Raw genomic sequence first — 25,322 nt, 5'->3', positions numbered from 1 at the left:
GAGCCAGGCATCTCACTCAGACAGGGGCAGGGGCAGGGGTCCCACTGGACAGAGGAGGGGCAGGAGGACCCCTTGACCTCCAGGCAGATGGGAGACAGCGGGAGAGGACCTAGAGTCAGGGCAGGGGCCGGGAGGGCAGAGGTTGTGACCCCTGCCAACCAGTTCCAACCATGCTCCTGACGGCTGCTTTTGTGGTTGGAGAATGGGGCTGAGTCTAGGGGGCTGGGCACCTGGGCTTTTTAGGGAAGAAGAGCCTAGGTTGTGGGTACACAGGGAGCCAGGAGACAGGCAGCTCAAGTCTTCTGGGCAGCCACACCCCTTCTCCTCAAAGCAAAATGCCCCACATCATAGGTGCCTTGGGCAGGGATGGTGGAGAATAGACTCTTAACATGTATACATGTGTTTTTCCACTTTGTTTCTGACTGCAATTTGCCTTGTGTCCGGTGCTTTGGTTTAGCAACACTCAGGCTTTCCCCACGTGCGAACTTCTATTCATATACATCCCCAATGGGTATATTGGCAACTCCCACTCCTGCCTGGGCTCCTCTCCCCCCTCGGTGGCTGCCTTCCTCAGCCTTCTCACCCAGCCCAGCCCCTCCCCAGGCACTGCCCACCTCACCCTTCCAACCTAGCCTTCTCCCTACCCTTCCCCTTGGTTTCATGCACTCCAGCCCTCAGCCTGAAAGCCATTCTAAGCACCAGTCCCTCTGTCCCAGTTCATGTCCAGTCATTCTCCAGCCTTCTTGTTAACTTTCGAAGTTTTTTATTTCTTTTTTGGTTTTTGTTGTTCAAATTTCCCTTTTACAGTAAAACTATCGAGGTGACAGCCATACCCCGCCACCTCCCCCATGGCAACAGCAACTTCCTGTTCCCTGGATGGAGCAATTAGAAAATTCAGGAAGGAGCTGAGAACTACACCAGAGTGGCGACTTGACCTCCGGTAGACAAAGCAACCATGATGGCTGGTGACTGAGGTGGCCGACTTGGTGCCCGAGGGCAGCTCTGATCTAATGAAACTGAGCTGGGAGGAAACTGAGGCAACACCCAATTATGTACTAGAGGGCAGGAAGAGGTATAAGCTGGTCACTATGGATCAGCTGCAGCTGCTAAGTGCCACTGTCAGCGAGACCAGTCAGTAGGCCACCATTCTGGTCACTAAGAAGGGAGCTGTGCTGAATCTGAAGAGAGTCAGAAATGGAGGATGTGATGAGCAAGACAGCCATCAGGGTTACTGGGGGACAACACGGGTTCTTGGGGTGGTCCTGTTGAGTAACAGAGATTATACTGGAACATGGAAAGGAAAGAACAAGATACATTGGGCCTGCCACAGCACATGGCAGTCATCTTAGTTGCCTTAGAAGTAGCACAGAGAACAAAGGAAGGGGGATCTTGGGAAGTGCCACTGAATACTAGGATAATCCTCAGTCCACCCAATCTTCTTACAGTCAGTAAGTTCCAGCTTCCTCCTATACCAGGAAGCTCTTCCTGCCCTCCTCCACAGAGTAAGAACCATCCACCTCCCGCCCCCCAAACCCCTCAGACTAAGTCACTTAAGTTCCAGCCAGATGAAGGCACTTCCAGTTCCTGCTGCACTGCTTCTGCCACTTCACCAGGCCACTTCTGTCCAGGCCTGGTCACTTCTTGTCTGGAGCAAGTCACTTCTGGTCCTAAGTGACCCATTCAGCATCAGACCAAGTCCATATGTGTCCCGATCAGTTCGTATCTTGCTATTGGCCACTGGACAAAACAGGACACTTCTCATGGTAGCTGTCGTAACCCAACCACCCCAAATGGCTGGAGTAAGTATGTAGAGGCCTGGGGCAGGGCAGAGAAGAGGCCCTGCTGCCCAGGCCCTGCACTGGAGTGGAGTGCCAGAGCCTTCCCCATAAGGCCCCCATTTTTGGCAGACTGAGGGGAGTGGTTGATAAGAGGTCAGAAGAAGGAGCTGAAGGGAGAAAAGCTTTGATGCCCCCACCCAGGAGCTGGGAGAGGCACAGGATAAGAAGCCAAGAGGGCAAAAGGAGGCGTAAGGAGGAGGATGCTAGGGAAAAGGAACAGACCTAGAGACAGAAGAGAGAAAGAGAATAAGAGAGAGAAGAGAAGAGAAAAACAGTGAGAGGCAGAAAGAAAGAGTGTCAAGCAAAAGGCAGACTGTTCCCGCCCCGAGCTCTCAATGGGTAAGGGAAGCAAGGATCCCTGGGTCATGGTCAGAAGAGGTGGCTGAGTCTCTGCCTCCTCCCCAAGGGAACAGGACCCACAACACAGACAGAGAAGGGCACACATGGCCAACCACAGGGCAGGAAGTGGTTTGGTGAAAATCTTAAGGAATCCTACAAGTAGAGAAGACGACAGCCAGGAGGAGCAAAAAAGCTGGTGGGGCAAAGGGGGCCAAGGAGATGCTAGAGGTGTCCCTCCAACCATGAATTACACGGAGGAACACCGCAAGAAGGGCTGGATCCAAGAGAGCCAGGTGGGAGGAGCCCTCATACCTTGTAGTAGATGTTTGGAGGGCTCTGGGGGGGCCCATCCTGTACGATGTACACAGGATGCCCATAGTCACCACTCACCTTCTCATAGTGGGGACAGAAGGGGGGGTCTGCAGCCCCACTGCCCCGAAGAGCTATCCCTAGTTCCCCAGGCTCAGCCTCCCTAGGTCCCATCCCACCTCCACCCCCCAGACCCAGAGACCCTCCCCTCCCAAAGGAGCCAGGACCAGGGTGGCGACTCTCCGAAGGCTTGGCCCGCCGTCTCCGCCAACACATGGCACCCCCAGCCCCTGCCACGCCCAGCAAGAGCAGCGCCAGCCCCCCTGCTGCCCCGGCCACTGCGGGCATGCTGGGAGGGGGCAGGGGGCCTTCAGCACCCCGGGAGGTTGCATTGCTGGTGGGGTCACCTGGCAGGGAAGGGGTGAAGGAGGAAAGAGGGGGAGGGGCTGAAGGAGCCACCTAGGCATCTGGCAGCCAGCCTTGGGGGTCCCCATGGGCTTCCAGTGCCCAGGCCCCTTGGGGACCCCATCTCCCCTCCACCCCACCAAGCCCAGCTCAGAATCCAGGTGTGTCCAGCCCTTCAGCTCTGTGCCAGAGTCCTCCCCACTTCTCTGACAGCACTGATTGAAGCGCTGACTTGGCTAATTAGTTCTAATTGAGTCTTTTCCTCATTTGGCTTCCATTCCCCTCCCATCCTCCCATCCTCTCTTCTCCTCTTCCTCCCCCCCCAAAAAAACTAAAGAGGGAGGGAGAGGGTGAAGGCAAGGCAGCTGGGATCCAAAAGCAGAGAAGGCTGGGGAAGGGAGGAGGCTGGACTCCTGGTTCCTACCTGGCACGTTCTCCTTCCCAGGCTCCAGGCTGTGGGCTGCCCCTCGGTCTCTTTCCATGGGCATTTCAGACACAGGCTTTCGGGGGGCAGCCCCTCCTCGGGGACCTGAAGATAGGGAAGACCCAAGAGAAAGGGGTTGAGACAGCAGCCCCCTGACCATGATGGTACTGTCCCAACCTCCCTCAGCTCCTAGGAGGTACCCCAGCCCCACTCACTTTGTCCCACTCGGAGAAGAACCTTCATGCCTCTGGTAAGGCACACACCTCCCTGCAAGCTCTCGAGGCCTTCCCGGGTCCCATCTGACGTGGCTGGGAGAGAAGAGCCACAAGGAGAAGTTGGCACCCCAGAGTCTAGCCTCAATTCTGTCTCCATGCCCTGGCCCCAATACCACCCGAGGGTATAAGGGATCTCTCTTGGCTCTGGTGGTCCCCTCCCTCATCTGCCCTCCATCCCAGGAGCACCTCCCCACTTAACCCTGCCCTCTGCCCAGCAGTACCAATTATGTAGTAATCATGGTGCGAGCGGAATTCATGGCCCCAAAGGTTAGGGCTATACTCCTGGAACTTGATGGTGAAGCGGAGATCCAGGTCTGGCCGGTCACAAGTGAGAAGGAGGTTTGGGGCAGGGGGTGCCTCACAGCGTCGGCCCTGGGCACCCCCTACCAGATACAGCTTGTAGAACTCATAATTAGGAGAAGAGTGGGGGCCAGGAGGTCGGGCCCGGGGGCAAAGCAGGTCTAGCCGGTCCCCAATCTGAGGGTAGAGCACATAACCACCCTCTGCCTGGAACCTATGGGGAGGAGGTTGAGGTGGACAAGGGGGAGAGGTATCAGCGGTCTGGCCTCCAGAGCTTCGCCTCCCTCGGCCCACATCCCTGCAGGTCAGTCTTTGTCTGAGTAGGAAGTCTGTTCTGACGGAGCAGGCACTAAGGACTCTGTAAGCTCACGTTGGAAGCAGCAGGAAGCCAGGCTCAGAGGTCTCCTGCCCCTTGGTGTGCCCAAATGCACTCTTCAGCCTGCCCTCACCACATGCACACTGCCATCTCTCCCTTCATCACCAGCTCCGTTGCCCTGGCAACAGGATGCCAGTTACCAAGGAGCTGGCCTCTCTGGAACCACACAGCCCACCCCTCCCAGGTGATTTCACTATTCCATGGCAGTCAACCATGGGGGCAGAGCCTTCCCTCCCCCAGGCCACCACCAAATTTCAGGGATTTCAGGGCAAAGGGGGGGAGGGAGGGAGGGAAGGGTGATCCAGACCAGTGTACCAAGTTAACCAGGCAATGTGACAGGAGGCAAATGCCCGGTTTGGCAATGATCCTAAATGGGGCTAATGGGAACCAGGGTCTGGGGTCCAACTGCCCAACATTCCCTGCTCAGTACCTCTTCTCCCCCAGGTTTCAGACTTCCTAGGGAAAGTGCCCCGTTGCTTTGGAAATGAAGGAGTTGACTTATCTAACCACAGCCAACGTAAGCCCACATCTCCCTCTGCTCAGACATCCACTGGCCCAGCAGTACTACTTGCCAGACTGCAGCCCTTCCCTGTGCATTAATGGCAGACAGGGTCTCAGTACTGGATCCCAGGGGAGTGCTGCTCTGTATCTTCCCAGACTCTCAAATGACCCACTCTCTCCCACCCAACATCCCAAAGAGCCTCCAGAACACCCCAATTCCCTTTTGTCAATTCTATTAGAATAAGCCTAATGTCCTCAAGCTGTACCAGATAAACTGCAGCTGGGAGTTGGCAGGTAGGAGACTGAGTAAAGAAAAGACAATTGAGAGCCCCCGGCTGGGGTAGTTCAGTTGGTTAGAGGGTGGTCCTGATACACCAAGGTTGTGGATTAGATCCCTGGTCAGGGCACATACAAGAAGCAACCAATGAATGCATAAAATAAGTGGAACAAGTTGATATTTCTCTCAAATCAATAAGAGAAAAAGAAAAGAGAGTTGAGATTATACCTGACAAGATAAGAGATGGGAGGGAGGGAGGTTGTGAAGTACAGAGAGGAAGGGCAATAATTCTAATGAGCATATATGTTCCAACACTTTAATCCTCATAAAAGCTGTAAGGATTAAGGATACAAACTCAGAAAGGTTAAGTAACATGCCCACGGCCACACAGCTTCACACAGCTCAAGGCACTGAGCTAGGATTAAGACTAGGATTTGATGAGCTCCAAAGTCCACCCTCTTCCCAAGGCCTCAGGCAGCCTCCCCCAGGGATTGGATTTTTCAAAACAGAACTCTTTTGCTAATGGGGAGTGAGATCTGCATGGAGTCAAGGGACCCAGATGACCTCCCAAGGGTCCTGTCCTACCCTGTGTGGACTGAAGTTTCATCTGACCCCTGGCCTTTTTTCAGAGTAAAAGTAAGCATGCCTTAGAACAGATCTAATGGAAGAGTTTGCAGCAAAGATGGGGGAGGGAGCAATGGAGTCCTTGGGACTTCAGATGCAAGAGGGCAAAAGAAGCAGTTATATGGGGCTCCAGGCTTCTTCCAGAAAGAAGTCCCCAAGCCAGAAATGCAGGAATATCATCTGGTTGGGAAATTGTTCCACCAAGGGCTGATTGACCCTCTGGATGTGGGCAAGAGTTAGGAGACAGTGTGAAGAGAGTCAAGAAGCCTTGGGGGAGTTGTCCCCAAACTGAGCCCCCTTCCCTCCCATCTCCACCAGAGTCCTTTCTGGGGAGGGAGGCACCCGGCCTTTCCCTTCAACGCTTCAGCAGCACCTACTCAGCGGCTCTCCTGAGAGCTGACACTAACCAGGCTCCCTCCAAGCCCAGCCCCCCGACACCATGCAAGTCTCCCACAAACCCACATAACCACTCGACTGCCCTCCCAGCTCCCCATGAACTTTCCGATCCTTGCCCTTCGGGGTCCTTCAAACTCCCAAAACGTGGATATCACCACACACATCCAGCTGTGTGTGCGACCCAGGAGTCTTGCTCCCAAGATCACCTCGGTCTAGTCACCCAACAGCTTCCAACAGAGCGCCAGCACCCTCCCTGCAGCCTCCTCCCAGCTCAGAGAACTCAGCCCCCGAAGTCCCTAAAGCTTCCACACTCCCTGCTGGGAGGGTGTAGGGTCTCCCCAGCCCGGGTCGCTCACCTCTTATTCGCCGAATTCCAGTAGACAGGCTCCAGGCTGAGCCCAGACACCAGCCCCCAAAAACCAAGCAGCAGCAGGGCCCCGACTCGCACGCCCCCCAGCCTAGAATGGGGGGCCCCCATGACCCCGCCAAGGCCTGGGGGGCGGGGCACCAACTCCCCCAAAGTCGCTCACCCCCTGGGGTGGCTGCCTTGGCTGTCCTGGCTATTCTGCCCCGACCTCCCGGGCAGCTGATACCTCCCGCTCCCACGCGGACCCGCTTCCTGCTCTGCCCTCGCCCCGCTCCGGAGAGCTCAGCCCTCAAGAGCCCTTCCAGGGGCGGTCTGCAGGCTCCCTACGCCCCAGCCCAGGCTCCAGCACCCCGGGATTGGTGAGCGGGCCTAAGTCGGGGACTGGGGGAGCCAGGTACCCGGCGGTGGTGGCATGGGGCGTCGGACAAGGGAGCGAGGAAGGGGGCGCCGAGCCGGAGCCCCAGCCTCGCCGGGATTGAGGGCAGCGGGCTAAGGGAGGAAACCAGTCCCGAGCCCGGGAGGGGGAGTTAAAAGAGAGGCGGGGAGGGGGAGAGGATGGCGGAGGGAAAAACCGGAGCTGGAGCTCGAGGCGGAGCGGGCGGCAGGATCCCGCAGCCCACGCCCCCACACCTCCCCAGGCCCGCGCACCTCCCGCCGCCTTGCCCTGCCACTCCGCCTCGCGCCCTGGCGCGGTCTCTCACGCCCCCTTTGTCTTTGCGACTCCGGTCTCTGGCTTAGTTTCTGCCCGTCTCCCCTCCGGCCCTCGCATCGCCCGAGCGTTTGGAATGTTCGTCTCTCAGATCCAGAAAGGCTCTCGCCTTCTCCACCCCAGGAACCCAGCCCCTTTCGCTCCCGTCGCCTCCGCCGCCTCCTGCATCCCAAAACACCACCGCTGCTCCCAGGAGGTTTTGGAGAGAATAATGATAACCTTGAAGGCTTCGCACTCTACCAAGTGGGCTACGTGATCATCACGACCACCTGTGTGAGGAGGGGGGGCAGAGCTAAAGGATCCCCATTGCAGCGATGGAGAAACTCAGGCTCAGGGAGGCCCCGGGACTTGCCCAAGGTCATAGGGTGTGTAGGATAAAGGTGGAAACCAAACCCAGGTTGCTGAACTCCCACTCCTGGGGTCTCTTTTGTCTTAGCCTCCTGTACCCTTTACTGTTATCCAGGGACTGGGTGAGAAGCAAGAGATTAGGGGGTAAATTTGGGCCCTTGTTGGATGGTTATGGGGAGAAATGAGGCTGGGAGAGGAAAGGGAGTACCTACAAACCCAAACTCACATTCAGCTTGAAGGGCTGTTTCCAATTATCCTGGGGGAAGGGAGGGGGGTTGCCTGTTTGGGTGTAAGAACCCTAGCTTTCAGCACCTCTGGGCAGAGGTGACATTCCTCTCCCCTTTCGAGCTGTCACAGGCCTCCAGTCCCTTCCCTTTGATTTTGAGGTCCAAAATGAAACCCCCTGCTTACAGTATCTCTTCAGAGCTCCCCTTCTCAGTGTTTGGCAAGGTGTGTGTGTGGGGGGAGGGTGCCGCTTAAAATAACATACTTCCCACCACCTCCAAAGACAGAGCAGATAAATGGAGAAACACCACCAGTGACAACTGCTGAATGAAAGACTCTGGCCCTTGTCCTGCATCTAATGGGAATGCAGAATGTGGCGGTCTGTGTCTTTAAGCACCTTTACTCTTTTTATGTTGTCCTTGACTGGCTATTCAGTCACCTGCCTCCTGGGGTAGTACAGGGGAAGGGAGGGGGTGCTTCTGCACCCCTTCCCCCAGAGCTGAGTAATGATTCTTCTACTGCTGGGTGATGGTAAATAGTGTTGAGCAAGAGAGAGCAGGTGTCTTGTCTGTCACTGTCTGCAGTCTCACATAGTCACGCCCAGCAGTCTGACACACAGCTCCTGCCTGCCACTCCTGCTCAGCCACGCTCACTGTGACCCCTGCCACCCCACCTTGGGAGTGAGATTTCAAACAGGTTCCCCCCTCTTCAGTTTACCAAGTTGCCTAGCAACCAACCAGTCAATGGCATGAAGCCCCACCCCCAATCACTTGACTTCACACCAAGCTCAGTAGTCCCATTGGCTCCTGTCTAGTCCCACCTCTCAACCCTGGTTTTAGGAACAATATGCCAGTCCCCACTGCTGCTGGACAAGGGAGCCCACTAATACCCCTCCCAGCCCTCCTCTCCATCATTTGCCTCCCCAAGCAGACACAAAGACGGTATCATATAAAACCTTTTTATATAAACTCATCCTCACCTCCCTTTGTCCCTCCCTGTTCCTTCTCACCCTGGTGAGCATCAGGGATACTGATGTCTGGGCTCCCCCCACACCACCAGAGCTGAAGCTGACATTCAAGGTGGACATGACGCATGGAGAGCAGGGGAAGGTCCACCTCCTGCTCCCCCTCATCCCCACTCTCCGTGGGCTCTGGAAACACTCGCTGACCAGAGGCAGTGGCCAACAGAGGCAGGCTAGGGTGCAAGCTGGAGGGAGAGACAGGAAAGGTCTGTCAACACCCTAAGAGAGAATGCTTGCTCCCGCAGCAATTCACCTCCCTCCCCAACCCAAGCCCCAAGATCTGTGGAATTAACTGATGACCTCACTCCATTGGTGCAGTCTTTCTGGGGCAAAAAACTCAGCACTGGCTCTGGTGTCCTCTCATCCTCAGCCCCGCCGATGTCCCACACAGAGACAGCTCCGCTAGTGCTGCCACTCACTAGGAACTGCCCAGTCCTGGAGGAGAGAGCAGAGGCTTGCTGACATGGAGTCATCATCCTGGGGCAGGAACTCCTCACACCCAGGGGCTAGGATCTGGGCTACACTTGGGAATCCCCCGGGGGCATTGGGGCCATGGGCACGAAGGACCCACAGTCACTCACGGGTCCAGATCAAAATAGATGCGCTGATTGGTGGTCACCTCGCGACTCAGAGACCACAGCGGATGACCAGGCTGCCGGAGATCCCAGCACAGAAGCTCAGCATCCTGAAGACACAGAAGAGGGGCCTGAAGTCCACCCCTCTCTATCCCTACTCACCCCCCCTAGACATCCCTGCTTCCCTCAAGATTTACAGGCACTCCTTTAGCTTGGGTTGATTTTTTTCTCACATCTATACTCCAACATATCAGACTACATCCCCACTCCTGCCTACTCCCTTTGGGAAATCAGGACATGACTCCTACCTTGCGGGCTCCGGAGAAGAAGCGGTTGCCATCGGGGTGAAAGCAGAGGTGGGTGATGCCCCCTCGGTGCCCTCCCAGCAAGGCAAGAGGGGAGCCATCATCCCAAGCATACAGACCCAGGGAACAGCCATAGGAGCCACAGGCATAGAGGGGCTGGACTGGGCTGAAGGCTATGCAGGAGATGATGCCGCTCTGGCCCCGCTTTTTTGCTAGAGAGGGAAGGAACACAGTGGAGGAGGAGGCAAGAGCACCTGCTATTAACTGGGCTAGTCAGAGGTGCACCTCTGTCTCCCATCCCAGAGTCCATGTGCCAGAACTCAGTATCTCCCCCACCCCATCTGTCACAAGCAGTATGAAGACCTCTGATACTCCCCAGATCCTTCTATCCCCCAAAGGACCTAAATGCCCAAGACCTACTTCTTCCCTCTCAAATGTTTTTCCTGGAAGGAATGGAAAGCTGAAGGCCTGTAGTAAAATAGAACCAGCTTCACCTCCAATTTCTTAGACATAGTAAGATTTTGGAGACCAAAAGGGTCACAGCTAAAAGGGATTGGGCTAGAAGTGAACAAACTTTTTACCCAGCGGGTTGATCTTGGGAAAGTCGTCCTCTCCCTGAGTCTGTTTTCTCCTCTGTCCACTAGGCACTACCTGCCTCCCAGGGCTATAGGAAGGAGGATGTGACCACCCCCACATGCAGTCCCCTGGCTCACACAAAGTCCCTCTGCACACGGCAGTGCTCTCTTCTTTCCTCCTCTCTTAGAAGCACAGATGCTTACCAAACGTGGCTCGGACCTCACAGTCACGGCCAGGCCGGGCTGTAGAAAATATACGCACAGTCCGGTTGAAGCCACAGAAGAGCTGGGAGCCATCCGGGGAGAAGCAGAGCGAATGGGCTGCTGTCAGCTCATCCTGGGAGGAGGAAAGGGCTGAAAACAGGCCTAGCAAAGCCAGTCAGCTGTCCTCAAGGAAGGAAAGCTGGGCCAGGATGATCCTGGGGCTGGGCGGGAGGTCCCTACCAGGTGGTTGTAGGCTCGAAAGGAAGCCCGGAGCTCTCCAGTGAATGCATCCCAGATGTGAATTGGGTTCTCCCGGCTGCTGCTGGCCACACTGAGAAAAACAAGGACACTGAGGCCCCAGTGCTGTCAAAAGAAGGGGAGGAAGCCAACCGTACAGCCCTCTCAGCTCACATCTGAAGGGCACACCAAGCGTTCCTCCTCCCGAAATCCCTGGGCAGCCTTTGACTCTCTCATAGTAAAGGGTCTCCTTGAAACTGCTGGGGGGAGTAGCAGAGGCAAAGGACATCACTTACTAGGAGGTGTCTGGCTGGGTTGAAGACATCAGAGAATACCAGCAGTAATCATAGATGGTGTCACCTTCCACCATCCGAAGGACAGGGACCTGGAGAGAGAGAATGCCTAGGTCACAGGCAGGGAAAGGAGGCAGACTCAGACTTCAGCAGTTTTATGTCAGAGGGAGACCATCTGTCATCATTTAACCAGGCAAGTGGGGACAATATGAAGAACAGAATCTTGATCTCAACATTCAAAGGTCAGCTCATACTTTAATGTCAGATTTGGGCCACCAAAAGTCATACATATTTATCTTTTTACTTTTTAAACACTCAGAGAGGAAAAAAATAAATAACATCCCAACCCAGAGACAAAGAACCAACCAATGATACGCATATTTACTAAGCATCTACTAGGTGCCACCTGAGCCTTTAAAAAAATTAAACAGTTCATATATGCAAAGTATTAAAAAAAACACCCTGTGACTCCTCCACCTAATTTAAGAAATCATATAAACCTTCCCTCAGAGGTAAACACTATACTAAATTTACCATTCTCATTAATTTCTTTAGGAATATATTTATACAAAGGAAAAACAGCCCAGTCGGTGTGGCTCAGAGGCTGAGCATCGACCTAGGGTCCAGAAGGTCACAGTTCGATTCTCGTCAGGGCACATGCCTGGGTTGTGGGCTCGATCCCCAGCTGGGGGCGTGCAGGAGGCAGCTGCTCAATGATCCTCTCTCATCATTGATGTTTCTCTCTCTCTCTCTCTCTCCCTTCCTCTCTCTGAAATCAATAAAAACATATTTTTAAAAAAGAGAGAGGAGCCCGGCTGGGTGTGGCTCAGCAGTTGAGCATCGACCTAGGATCCAGGAGATCATGGTTCAATTCCTGGTCAGGGCACATGCCCAGGCTGCAGGCTCGATCCCCAGTTGGGGGTGTGCAGGAGGCAGCTGATCAATGACAACTCTCTGATCATTGATGTTTCTATCTCTCTCTCTCCTTCTCCCTTCCTCTCTGAAGAAGGGAGATATATAAAAAAATTTAAAAATAAATAAAAAAGACTAAAAAAAAGAAAAAACAATGTATTGTATTACATACCTTTAAACTTAATATTAATGGCATCACACTGCATTTATCTGTTTGTGATTGTGAGATTTAACCATGGTGACACATTTAGCTCTAATTCATGCATTTTCACTGGTGTAGAGAACTCCATTTATCTACCCTTTTCTATCGACAGTTACTGATGTCTTTCCATTTTTTAGCCAGTATGCTTTTTAACATTCTGGTACATATGTGGGAGGGTTTCTCTGTAGTTTCTGCTAAAGAAGAAAAATTATTGGGCTCTATGGTATGCATTTTGCCAACTCTGGCAGATAATATCACATTTTTTCCCAGAGGGCTCATCCCAGTTCACTCTTCCATCAACAGCATGAGAGTGCCTGTTGCTTGGGATCCTATTGGTATTGCCAGACTTAATTTTTTCTCAACTTGAAGGCTGTGAAATGGTATAAATTTGTGTTTCCTTCATTATTACTGAGATTAGACATTTATCTATGGTTTTTTTTTTTGGAGACATTTATCTATGTTTATTAGCTGTTTAAGTACAATTTTTCATAATTTTTGTTCATTTTTCTACTAGGTTTTTGTCTTTTTCTTACTGACTTGAAGAAAAAAAATTTTTTAAATGTTTTTATTGATTTCAGAGAGAAGAAAGGGAGAGAGAGAGAGAAACACCAATGATTAGAGAGTCAATGATTGGCTGCCTCCTGCACACCCCCTACTGGGGATCAAGCGAGCAACCTGGGCATGTGCCCTGACCAGGAATCGAACTGCAATCTCCTGGTTTATGGGTTAATGCTCAACCAATGAACCACGCTGGCCAGGCTGAAGGAAATCTTTAAATCATCTGGATACCAGTCCTTTGTCAGTTACTTATTTGCTGAACCTTGGGTGATGTCATCCAGCCATGACTTCAGTTTCCACTTCTCTACTCTGAACCCATATATTCAACTGCCTGGTAGAAAGCTCCACTTGGATATCCCACAGGTACCTCAAACTCAATTTGTCCTTAAGGGACCAGCACCTGCCACCTTCAAGCCTGCTGTTCCTCCTGGGCTCCACAGCCAATTTTCAAGCCTGAAATCTGAGCACCAACCTGGATGACAACCACCACTACTACTACTACTCTTCACTCCCTTTCCACTCCTAGTCCAACACAATACCATCTCTTGCCAATTCCACCTTCTAGGGTTCTCTTAAATCTGTCCCCTCCCCTTCATTCCATGTGAAGCCACTGCCTTCTTGCTAGCATCTCTGCAAAACTCTTCATGCTCTCCAGCCCTACTTATACCCCACACTCCAATCTACCCATCCATTCTCATTCTCCACACTACAGCCACATCGAGGCCCTAAAGACCTTGTTAAATTGGAATTCTGTACAGTGTCGTCTTCTTAAAACGTTTCAGTGACTCAACATAACCCTCAGTATAAAACCCAATCTCTTTACAAAGTTTGGGGTTCACAAAAGGGCTATGAGATGTGATGCCAATGTCCTTGGTGAGTGGGAGAATCAGACAGCACAAGCCTCAAAGAAAAAGTTTTTACCAAGAGAAAGGACAACTGTCTGGATATAGATATAGCATTTGGAAATGAGGGCTCCCCTCTACCCCCAATGAAATATGTAGGACACATAGACAGATGCACAGTCTTCTCTGGAGAAGGCAAGAGGGAAGTAAATGCCTTAGGCAAGAGCCACAGGGAGGGAGAGTCCTCAGAGAAAAGGCTGGGGAGTTAGGAACAGGAGTTCTAGAAATGGTAGAGAAGGGAGGAGAGTAATTAGGAAACTATGTTGAGAAGCAGCAGCATACAGGTATATGGATATACCAAAAAAATGCCCTCCAATTTCCCCACCTATATAAACTTTATCCATTTCCAAATATTAAGCTTTAAAAATGAAAATATCTAATGAGTGAGGTTGGGCTAGAACTGGTACACCCACAATACTAACTAACAGCACTTTAAAAAAACACAAAAACTTAGAAAACAAATTGACTATCTATACCACAAGACACAGAAAACAAATACTGATACTGCTCGACCTAGGGTATTTCTTACTCATAAAATTTCTCTTAGGAACAGAATCTCCATCAAAACGCTTTGCTGAATAATTTACATACACATATCCAGGAAACAACCCAAATGTTCAAAACAGTGGAATAGGTAAGAAAACTATCTATCGTAGGCACTCAGTGCAATACCACATACCATTAAGACTGAAACAGCACAAAAAGCATTTAGGATATATTAAAAAGAAAAAAGCAGCCCCAGCTGGCATGGCTCAGCAGTTGAGCATCAACCTAGGATCCAGGAGATAGGGGTTCGATTCCCAGTCAGGGCATATACCCGGGTTGCGGGCTCGATCCCCAGTCAGACGTGCAGGAGGCAGTCGATTCATCATTGGTGTTTCTACCTCTCTCTCCCTCTTCCTTCCTCCCTCTGAAATCAATAAAGATATTTTTTTAAAAAGAAAAAAGAAGTATACAAAACCATCTAATATAGGATCATAGCCACTTTAAAAGCTTCAGTACTTGTACAGAGCTTGGAAAAAATGTAGACAAATTTAAAGGGCTGAATTTTGTAGAGTGGTTAATGATGACTTTTTTCCTTTTTAACATTCCCATTTCTCTTTAATGAGCTTGTGCAATAAATTCTCAACCTCCCATATATTCCGCATCTCATCTAACTATCCCTGCTCCTGAACTCTTCTTTCTTCTTCTTTTTTTAACCCTCACCTGAGAACATGCTTATTGATTTTTAAGGAGAGGGAAAGGAAGAGAGAGAGAGACAAACATCAATGTGAGAGAGAACATCAGCTGGTATGTACCCTGACCAGTGATCAAACCTGCAACCTAGGGATATGCCTTGACCGGGAATCGAATCCGCAACCTTTCAGTATACAGGACAACATTCCAACCAACTGAGCCACATCAGCCAGGGCCTGAGCTCTTCTTTCAGGATGGCTGCGCCACAGCCACCTGGCCCTGAGACACGACTGGTTTCTGTTCCAGGAACGGGCATGGAGTGCCTTATATTTGGCACTAAGAACTCAAAGATCTGCAGCCTCTGATCTTACAGAGCTGCATGTTGGATAAGCATTCAGGACCATCCCTGGAGCTGGGCACCCTTCTTCTTTAAGGAAGCCACCAAGAATTTTTTTTTTTAATCCTCACCTGAGAATATTTTTTCCATTGCTTTTCAGAAAGAGTGGAAGGTGGGGGGAGGGGGAGAAGAGAAAGAGAGAGAAACATCAATGTGAGAGAGACACAATGATTGGTTGCCTCCTGCTCATACACCAACCAGGGCCAGGGATCGAGCCTACAACTGAACTATATGCCCTTGGCCAGAATTGAACCCAGGACCCTTCAGTCCAAGGGCCACACTCAAACTACTTAAGCAAACCAGCTAGGGCAGTCACCAAGAATTTCTTTAATTCTCACTCCTCCCTCCCCAGTACACATCTCAAGGACAGGAGGTGGGAGAGTGTCAACTGTGCTCCCCACTGTAATTTCTGCGTCTTTTCACTTCTCCAAACTCTATAGTTTCTCTGCAGTTCTTGCCATCAGTCTAGCTCCCCCCTTTTTGTCACCCTCCCTCATTCACTGAGACTTTATCTCTCGGTTCACTGTCTTACTCCCCACAGACACTCCTGTTCTTCTTGGTGACTTTCACTTCCACTGGGACTTTGAACTTGCTCTTCTCTGCGCCCACCATATTCTTCCCCAAAATATCAGTGTGGTTCATGCTCTTACTTCCTCCAAGTCTCTGTGCAAATGTCGTCTAAATAGTGAGGTAAGCTCTGGCTGGGTTGCTCAGTTGGTTAGAGTGTCATTCTGTACAGCAAAAGCTTGTGGATTGGGTTTCCAGTAGGGGCACATACCTAGGTTATGGGTTCAATCCACGGTCTGGGCGCATACAGGTTTTTCTCTCACATTGATGTTTCTCTCTCTCTTCCACCCTTCCTCTCTCTTTAAAATCAATACAAACATATCCTCAAGTGATGATTTAAAAAAAACAAAACAGAAAAAGCTTGTCTGGCCCCGTGTCCCCACACCAGCCTGTTTTCATAATAAATTTTATTGTGACAAAATAAAATAAATATAAATATAAAAATCAAAAACAACACCACAAAAACCTGGACATTATCCTTGATTGCTTCTTCCCCTGCACCGCCACATTCAATTGACCTCCAAGTTCTACAAAATATACTTCAAATCCATCCATATCCCTCCTTGATACCACCCTGGCCCAAGTACATATATATATATTTTTGTTACTTTGTTTTTTGTTTTAATTGCCTGTTCTCCACACTAGAATATAAGTTTCAGGAGGACAGGAACTTTTGCTTGTTTTTGTTTGACTAACCCCCAGCACCTAAACAGGACCTGACAAATAGAATGTACTAAAAAAAAATAATCATGTTGAGCCCAACCCGGTGTGGATCAGCAGTTGAGCATGGACCTAGGATCCAGGAGATCACAGTTCGATTCCCAGTCAGGGCACATGCTGGGTTGTGGGCTCAATCCCCAGTAGGGGGCGAGCAGGAGGAAAACAATGACTCTCTCATCATCGATGTTTCTATCTCTCTCTCTCCCTCTCTCTCCCTCTCTCTGAAATCAATAAAGATGTATTTTAAAATAATAATAACAATGTTGAATGAATGAATCAGTAAAAGAATGATGCATCTGTCCAACACCATGGCTTTTCCCATCCTTTAACTTCCTTAGCATGCACAGCCATGACCTTCACTCTACAGCAGCCACTCACCATAATTAAGTCCTGGGCCTGGTCACTACCACAGTCTCTGGCCACCATCTCCAACCCATCCAATTCACTTGCTCCGCCACTTCTAGCACAATTAATCAACTTCACCAAAAATATATTTACAATCCATTTCCTTACCCACTTCCTATTATAGTCAACCATTCCATGCATACTCCTGCAGACACTCGAGACACCCTTGTGTTTCTCCCCTGACAAACCCCAACCAGACTAGCTCCATGTTTGCACTCAACTAATGTTAGTGACTACTAGTGATTACTGAATTACTTAGTACATGTGAGGCACTGTTTCAAGCACTTTACATTAATTCTTTCAATTTTCACAGCTCTGTGTGGTGGGTGTTATTATCCTCATTTTACAAACACAGAAACTAGAGTCAATTAACTTGCTGCGGAAAGATGCATAACCACGCTAATTGGTCTGACTTTAAATGGATGACAACAAATTTCTAGTGAGTACTGACACAAGAGGAGCAATACTACCACATTCCTTGGTGGTTTTGATCTTCAGCTCCCCAGGACCGATCCTTCAGACCTTCTGCTCTCTCCCCACAGACTCTCTCCCTTCAGCTGATAATCTCCCTTTATGCTTTACTGAGAAGCCAACAGAGACACTAAAATCTTCCAACCACCAAACAGGTGCCTCTAAACGCATCTTCTGCCTTTCTTTCCACAGCAAGGAATTATTCTGCACCTATCAAAACCCTTTAATGTGCTCTGGAGACTGTCCTCACCCAGCTACCCAGTGACTTTATTAACCCTCCTCTCTCCTAGAACATCAACTCTGTCTACTGGAGTTATTCCTGACAACACAGAGGCAACCATTAACCCTTCTTTGGACTCACAGCCTCTCTGGTCACCATTCCATTTCTCAGTTTCCTGTGGCAAGGAAACTGTTCCAAGGAATTGTCTATATTTCCTCTCCCACCCACCTAACCAGCTTCTGCCTCCATCACGCCTCTGAAAGTGCTCGTAGGGATCATTCATGTCTTCTTGAATCACTCTCTACATTTGCCTCACTCTGAACAGCATTAGACATGACTTTGCCTCCACTTCTGTCATTTCTCCTGTGCTCCGCCTCCAAGCGCCGGGATGCCCAGAGCTCTGCTGGAGTCTTCTCCTTCTCCATCTACACTCTGGAGACTGAGTCCATTCTCCAGACACAAGACACTACCTACATGCTCTCCCACTTCTCTAAGTATATCCCCAGCCCCAATTTCTCCCCTTAGCTTTACATTTCACATTTAATGTACCTAAAAATCCTTAACTTGTCCCAATACCTTTTTATATCCGTTTCCTCCTCTGAGTAAATCATACCATCATCCACCTGGCTGCATTAATCTGGATACCACTCTTGATTGCTTCCTTCCCTGCACCTCCACATCCATTCACCTCCAAGTCCTACAAAATATACTTCAAATCCATTCCCATCTCCCTGTCTCTCCTGACACCACCCTAGCCCAAGCCACCATCATTTCTTGCCTGGACCATGAAAAATGCATCCTAATGAGTCTCCCTGGAGCCACTGTTGCCCACCCAAAATCCATTCTCAAATTTCAGCCATCATTTTATTCTTCTGTTTTAAAACTCTCCATGGCTTCCCAAATAAACCCCAAATGCCTTACTCACTGGCCACCTCACCATAACCAGCCCAATTCCCCCCTCACGGGCCTCAGTCCAGGTGTATTGGTCTTTGTTCTGTTCCTTGAATATACAAAGCTCTTTCCCAGCTCTTGGTCTTTGGAAGATCATCACCTCTCCCCAGAATGCTCTTTCTACAGCTCTTCACATGACTGATCTCATAATCCTTCAGGTCTCAGCTTAAAGGTCTCCTTTTTAGAGGGCCTCTTCCTGACCATTTTATCTAAGTGGTATTCTCGCGTTAGTCTCTCTTAATTCTGTTTATTTCCTTCATAGCATTTATTATAATTTGTAATGAACTTGATTATTTATTGGGTTACATGTTTGCTGTCTATCTCCCAAACAAGGAAGCAAACCAACTGATCTGTCTCATTCACCACTTTATCCCAGGACCAAACAGTAGCTTGACATACTGGTAATCATTCAATAAATACCTGTAGATGCTCCTCCTCTTGGGAGCACTCCCACACCTTTCTTCCCTCTCAGGCATGCATCTCCTAAACCCACAAGACTTGCAATCAGGGGAGCAATGGGCAGTGGCAGCTTGTCCCAGCTAAGTCTCTGACCGTGTCTCCAAGGTTGCTTTTCTCTGACTTTCCAGTGAGCTAAAGCAGCCCTGCCTAGGCCCGTTTCTTTCCTATAACATTTCTAGAGCCAAAACAGCCCTGCCTAGGCTCTCTCCTGTTGCTTCTTCTATCCTAAGCCCCTCCTTATTTCACTACCCCTAGCTTTAATAAACGTACTCTCAAAATAAACAAATCTGTAAGTCAGTTAAGTACTGTCACGAGAAATATACTACTCTTTTATGGAAAATACATATTCCTGACTAAAGAAGGGATAAACATCTCTAAATGATTTCATAGCCTGGCATGGTAGCTCAGTTGGTTACAGTGTTCTCCTGATGCCAAGGTTGCAGGTTCAATCACCAGTCAGGGCACATACAAGAATCAACCAAGGAATGCATAAATAAGTGGAACAACAAATCAATGTTTCTCAGATCAATTTTTTTAAATAAAGTAAAAACCAATTAATTAATTAATTAAATGGCTTCAGAATTTAGGGTAAAAAATGCTACTTATGGAAATTCATGATGAAGAAAATTTCAGTGTCCAGTGAAGGGGCTGATTTAGCCCTTACCCTTACCATTTCTGCATATTCCAGCTGCTCCCCTTCACTGTAGAGCTCTGGGGGCAGGTTATAAATCCGCAGGATGTTATCAGCACTATTAGTCAAGATGCAGGAACCATCAGGGGCCCTAGGAGTAGGCAAGAGTTAGGAAGCTAGACAGATCTGCATTTTCCAAGCATAGGGTTAGGGCTGAGCCTATCTCTAGGGAGTAAGCCCCCCAAGACCTTGAGGGAAGTAGAAGACACAATCCTACTTAAGTTCAGTCCAAGAGGGATTCTTACTCCTACTCCACTTCCGGTGAATCCTTCTCCCAGATAAATAGGGTATTTTAAGGTGAAAATCCTGGTGTGTTTATCTCCCTGCCCCATTTTCCTTACCACTTACAGCCTTTCAAGAAGTTCTCAGGCTGAGTGCTGAACTCTGACCAGGAACCACTGAGAAACCGAGGTTGCTGGGAGAAGCTGTAGTTCCAAGAGCTGTAAGGAAGATGAGGGGACAACAAACCTGAGTCGCCAAAGCAAAGAGGAAACAGGCCTGGAGAATTGGGACTGAGGACTGGAGGAGAGGTATATCTCACACTTCATGCATCTCATACTTCCAATCTCCTCGGATTCCCTGAGTCAACCGCCATCACCACTTACGTGGATCCCTCATCCTCAGGAGCAGGCTCCTCAGACACACCTTCCATGGCTTCTCCAGGCCCCAATTCTGGCCTGTTCGTTTCCTCTGCAGGAAGGCTCACATTTTCAGAAAGTTCTTGCTCCTTGATTCCAGGGCTCAACTCACTAGGAGTGCAAAACCCTATTTCCAGGGAAGTGGAGAGAGAAGCTGGGTCCCCCTCCTCCATCTCCTGGGACACAGCTGAGCCAGCCATGGGATCTGGGGACACGCGGGGCGTATCATCCCCTTCGGGCTGCAGTGGCATCAGTTCTGGGTCCGTATTTTTATCCATTGGGGAAGCCCGAGGCGAGAGACGGGCTGAAGCTGGGGCCTGGTCTGTAGACATGCAGTAGGGAGCTAACGGTGGCGCCTCGGACGTCTTCATACTGCACAAGAAGCGCGGCAGGCACTGGCCTCGGCCAGGCAGCCCTCTTCCCACTGGCTACCAGCAAGCTGCCTGGCCAGTGGAGCGGCCTAGGCAGCTTCAAAGTTCGCAAGGATCCGGGAAGCCGACTAGAGAAACCCACCTGTGTCTCCCTTCTTCTTCCGGGAGGGGGCAGAAGACCCCAGGAAAGAGAAAGTGAGAGCTGGGACACCCATATTGAAAACACCGCGGCCCTTAGCCGGGATGGTCTCTACGCGCCACCTGCTCTCGCGGGATCTGAGCTCACCTTTCGATTGGACCTCCGCATCTCGGATGAGATTTCCCGGGCGACCCACGGAAGGGGCAGGACCAGGATGTAATATGTCGTGGTTTACTGTTCCCGTCAAGCCGTGGGACTATTAGCGGCTACTGGGAGTTGTAATCTGAAAGCTTCTGCCTGGGCGAGAAGTGCCTGAGCTCCCGCGGTCGCTCTTAAAGCACCTTTTAACTCACCTGCAGAGGGCGCCAGCGCCATGCTTGATTTTACAGGCTCTGAACTTTTGCATCTCTTTCGCCAAGTTCCTCAGACTTGTCTCTTCATTCAATACATATTTATTACTGAGCTCTTAGTTGCTTCCCACTACTGTACTACGCACTGGGAAATACAACTGTGATTAAGATAGTAGACTAAGGCTTACGTTGCTGTGTATTGAAGGTAAGGAACAAATATTTTCAGGTAGTGATAAGGGCTGTGAAGAAAAAAAAGATGGTGTATGCGGGGAAATACATTAGATTGGGACTTTTTTTTTTTCTTTATTGATTTCAGAGAGAGGAAGAAAGGAGAGGGAGAGAGAGAGTTAGAAACATCAGCGACAAGAGAGTCACTGATCGGCTGCAACCCACAACCCGGGCATGTGCCCTGACCGGGAATCGAACCCCGATCTCCTGGATCCTAGATCGATGCTCAACCGCTGAGCCACGCCGGGCCGGGCAGATTGGGATCTTAATGAAAGCCTTCCTAAAAGGTGACACTTTAGCTGAGAAAAAACTATCCAACTATCTCGGAGAGGAGTGTTCCAGGCAGAGGGAACGGCAAATACAAAGGTTTTCTTCCTTCCACCTTCATATTGGACACAATGGCAAGAGTCTTCCAAAATGGTTTCCACCAATTCTGTACTCACGACTTTGGCTTGTCTAACTTCCCCACCCCTAAATGTCGGTAACTACAGCGCCAATACGCGAAAATCCTGACTCTTCCACTCTCCTTTTTGTAGCCTTCGCTCACCGCTCGTTTGCCCTTACCCGTCATGGCCACTGTCCGTCTTTGTGCCAGTAGTCTCGCGGGGGTTGCTGGGATTGGGGCTTTCCCCTCCCATGTGCTCCGACTGGCGCTAAAAGTTTGGAGCTCAAAAGTCCAAAGCCACCGTCCTGGACACAGGTGTCCCCTGAGCCTCCGGGGTCACCTGGCATCCGGCCTCGGAGGGTGCTTCCCAGGGTGGTGATACGCTCCCCTGAAGTTCAGGTAAGCTCTTGACAAAGTGTGATGAGTCCTCTGAATCATGAGCTCTATTTTCAGCTAGGAAGAATCATGGGGGCTGGAAATTGGGTACTGGGGACTTGGCGATTGGGGCGAGGAGTAGAAGCTTGGCTAGCGGCAATGATGGGGAAGCCTGAGTGTAGATAATGAAGTTATTGGAAACAGACGAACTGAAACCTAAACACCTGGGCAGGGGACTGGAACTCTGAGGAACTTTCCGCTGGCCTTTAGGGGTTCTTCCCCACCCACCCATTCCTATCCCCATCCCAGTACCGAGTGTGAGGAATCCTTAAATTAGACTGTCTGAGACTTTCGGATCTAGAACTCCCGGCTCGACTTTAGACCCCATGGTACTCCGGTGAAATCTCGGGCTACATTCTGAAATGATTATTCGGGGTGATCTGAGAGCCCACACTGCTAAAGTAGGTTCCATAACTTCCGGACCTTTGTTCTTCCTGGAATAATTTTTCCAACCGGCCCCGGGCTCCGCTAGACGAAGAAGATCCGATTAAATAGTCGTGGAAGTGGGAAATGTTAAACGAAAGATTTGCCCGCGAAGCCCTGGAGGATTACCCCGGTCTGAGAGGCCAGGAAGCCCTGTTATTGTTTGGCTCTGCATTTACATTTCTGCCACTTGCAGTACCATTTCCGGTTTCTGTCTTTGGAGCAGCTCAAATTTCCCCGATGAAAGTGAAGGAGAATGAGAGAAAATGTCTTTGAGACTGGTTTCTATTACTTGCGGAGGGAGGCTGAAAACCCCCTCCTCTACTTTTTTTTTTTTCTTCCTCGACTACTGAATTACAGTTTTGGGAACGAGAGGCAAGTCTCTGTTTTGATGCAAAACTCAGTCTCCCCCCCCCCTTTGAATGGTGTGCTCCACCCTAGGCGGACGCTACCATTGCGTGGGACGGGTTGGTTTGTTTTTTAAGTGCACAAGGCAAACCCTGGGTGTTTTCGGAAATGAGTACGTTTGAGACTCAAACGATGAAAGAGTGTAACTAAGAGTCGTTTGCGGCGGAGAAACAACTCTTGTATCCGGCTTTGGGCTAAGCCATTCCGACTTCGAACGCAGAGCGAACGTCGCGAAAGCGGAAGGGGCGGGCTTAGCTGCAGCCCGACCGCCTTAGCCAGTTGCTTGCGAGGGCCGGGACCCCGCGCCAAGTACCCCGCTTAACCATGTCTCCCGGGTCTTGGTCACTTAGGGCGCCGTCATCCAATGCGGCAGGCACTTATCACGCACCTGCTAAAAGCCAGGCACTGCGCGGCACTGAACATACTTTTTTAATAAATTGAGGTCAGCGTTTACACCCACTGCCATTAGACGAGTTTGGGCAACTAACCACCGTATAATGCCTTTCAGTATAGAACGTGTTCATCACCCCAGAAAAGTTTCTCATGCCTCTTCCCAGTGTGTCTCTGACCCCCACCTTTATTTTTATTTCTGTTTAGAGGACTTAATATAAATGGGGTCATACTGTACGTGCTCCTTTGTGTCAGGCTTCTTTTTTTAAGCATGATTTCTGTGCAATTCATGTTATTGCATGTATAGGTGGTGTATCAGTATTTTAACATTTATTATCTAGTATATTACATTGGGTTGTGTGTTCTCATTTTGATGGCCTTTTGATTTGTTTCGTGGTTGGGGTTATTTTGAATAAAGCTGCTATTAACATTCTTGGTTAATTCTTTTTGTGGTCGTAGGTTTTGATGTTTCTTGGTTAAATACTTAGGGTTGAAATTGCCAGGTCAAGAGAATAGAGACCAAATCTGTACTTTTTTAACTAAGTGGTTGTAGCATTAACAACAGTTTTCATGAGCTTATTGGCCATTCCTATGTCATGTGAAGGGGCTCTTCAAGTCTTTTCCCCATTTTTAAAATTGGTTTGTTTGCTCTCTTTTTTTAAATTGTTGATTCGTAATATTTTATATATTTTGGATATGGATCTCTTTTGCCTGATACAATAGGAGGGTTTTTTTGGTTTGTTTTTTTTTTTCTTTTTTTAACTCATTGATTTTGGAGGGAGAGAAACATTTATTTATGCATTCATTGGTTGGTTCCTGTATGTGCCCTGACCAGGGATCGAACCCACAACCTTGGTGTATTGGGATGACATTCTAACCAACTGCGCTACCCAACCAGGGCTGATACATATGTTTTCTACTGACCTCATACTTGCCTAGAGAAGAAGATTCATCTTTTTAAGTGTTTGCTATTACCTGTTTAGGAAATCTTACCTCGAGGTTATAAAAGATATTCTTGTACATTTTCTTCTATAACCTTTATCGTTTTGGGTTGTACCCTCAGGTAAATGAGCCATAGTTAATCAACTAATAATTTTTCATGATGTTAGTAAGGTAGGAGGTCAAGGTTCTGTTTTATTTTATTTTTTCTATGTGGATATCCACTTGTTCTAGCTCTACTTGTTGCAATAGCCTTCCTTTCCCCAATGAACTACTTTTAAAATTGGAGTGCTAGGTCCATTTACATTTAATGCAATTATTGTGAGGTTTGGGTTTAAGTCAGCTATCTTAGTGCTTTTTTCTGTCTCCTTTGTTCTTGGTGGGGCCTAAAAAAATATTAATACCTCAGACACACACAGGGAGAAGGCCATGTGATGATGGAGACAGAGGTGGGAGTGATGCATCTACAAGTCAAGGAACACCAAGGATTGTCGGAAACCACCAGCAATTAGGAGAGAGGCATCGAACACATTCTCCCTAGAGCCTCCGGAAGGAAACAGCTCTGCCAACACCTTGATTATGGGCTTCCGGCCTCCAGAACAATGAGACAATAAAGTTCTGTTGTTTTAAGCTTCCCCCCCCACCCCCAATTAATACCTTTCCTCCCACCTTCTAGTTCTAGCTGGGCTAATAATTAAATTAACAGACAGATTAACAAGGGAAACAAGCTTTAACACATATGCATAGGGAATTCTCATTAAAAAATTTTGGGGAAAGGGGGCAGGGCATTAGATTTCATAAGTGAGGATGGGCAATTCCGGAAGAGTGGAACCTACATGAAACAACATGCAGCAAGGTTGTTCCTACTAGGCAACTCAGAAGTAATGGTACACAGCGAGTATCTAGCTAATAGGCCCCTTCCTGAAGCCCTCTTATTTACCATACTTAATTCATATTAGGCCAAGAAGAACATCCTAAGATCTCCTTCCTGAAGCTGGTTTTTCTGTCTGAATCTCCTGGGCAGGAAAGGGGGTAGGGTCAGAGTTTCTTTCTGAGTCTTTT

The 25,322-nt window shown here is 49.4% G+C and overlaps 2 protein-coding genes across 3 annotated transcripts; both read right to left on the bottom strand.

The window, feature by feature from the left end:
* Positions 1–740: 740 nt before the first annotated feature.
* On the bottom strand, positions 741–7,116 carry EFNB3 (ephrin B3). The gene is made up of 5 exons (XM_081161679.1): positions 6,421–7,116; positions 3,812–4,104; positions 3,531–3,623; positions 3,316–3,420; positions 741–2,893 (listed from the first exon to the last, which is right to left on the bottom strand). The coding sequence occupies exons 1-5, from the start codon at positions 6,540–6,542 to the stop codon at positions 2,484–2,486; spliced, it is 1,023 nt and encodes a 340-aa protein (XP_081017805.1). The 5' UTR covers positions 6,543–7,116; the 3' UTR covers positions 741–2,483.
* Positions 7,117–8,656: 1,540 nt separating this feature from the next.
* On the bottom strand, positions 8,657–21,009 carry WRAP53 (WD repeat containing antisense to TP53). 2 transcript variants are annotated; one of them, XM_081161670.1, is made up of 10 exons: positions 20,160–21,009; positions 19,896–19,994; positions 19,534–19,645; positions 10,927–11,015; positions 10,634–10,724; positions 10,394–10,526; positions 9,618–9,826; positions 9,316–9,419; positions 9,035–9,169; positions 8,657–8,919 (listed from the first exon to the last, which is right to left on the bottom strand). In XM_081161670.1, exons 1-10 carry the CDS (start codon positions 20,561–20,563, stop codon positions 8,673–8,675), a joined length of 1,623 nt encoding a protein of 540 aa, XP_081017796.1. In that variant the 5' UTR covers positions 20,564–21,009; the 3' UTR covers positions 8,657–8,672. The 2 variants fall into 2 exon arrangements, with proteins under 2 accessions (XP_081017796.1, XP_081017797.1); XM_081161671.1 differs by having other exon boundaries at positions 8,822–8,919; positions 9,040–9,169; positions 20,160–20,873.
* Between the last annotated feature and the right edge of the window lie 4,313 nt (positions 21,010–25,322).

This window comes from Miniopterus schreibersii, assembly GCF_964146895.1.
Source record: "Miniopterus schreibersii genome assembly, chromosome: 16".
NCBI classification, from domain to species: domain Eukaryota; kingdom Metazoa; phylum Chordata; class Mammalia; order Chiroptera; family Miniopteridae; genus Miniopterus; species Miniopterus schreibersii.
This window is presented reverse-complemented; position numbering and strand designations above follow the sequence as displayed.

Coding starts and splice junctions, on each gene's coding strand:
- WRAP53 (XM_081161670.1), bottom strand. CDS start 20,563: ATGAAGACGTCCGAGGCGCCACCGTTAGCTCCCTACTGCATGTCTACA. Junction 11,016..19,533: donor AGCTGGAATATGCAGAAATG/GTAAGGGTAAGG, acceptor CTCTCTCTCCAG/GTCCCTGTCCTTCGGATGGT. Junction 9,420..9,617: donor TCTTCTCCGGAGCCCGCAAG/GTAGGAGTCATG, acceptor CTGTGTCTTCAG/GATGCTGAGCTTCTGTGCTG.
- EFNB3 (XM_081161679.1), bottom strand. CDS start 6,542: ATGGGGGCCCCCCATTCTAGGCTGGGGGGCGTGCGAGTCGGGGCCCTG. Junction 4,105..6,420: donor TGGAATTCGGCGAATAAGAG/GTGAGCGACCCG, acceptor TCCTCCCCATAG/GTTCCAGGCAGAGGGTGGTT. Junction 3,421..3,530: donor TCTTCTCCGAGTGGGACAAA/GTGAGTGGGGCT, acceptor CCCTATCTTCAG/GTCCCCGAGGAGGGGCTGCC.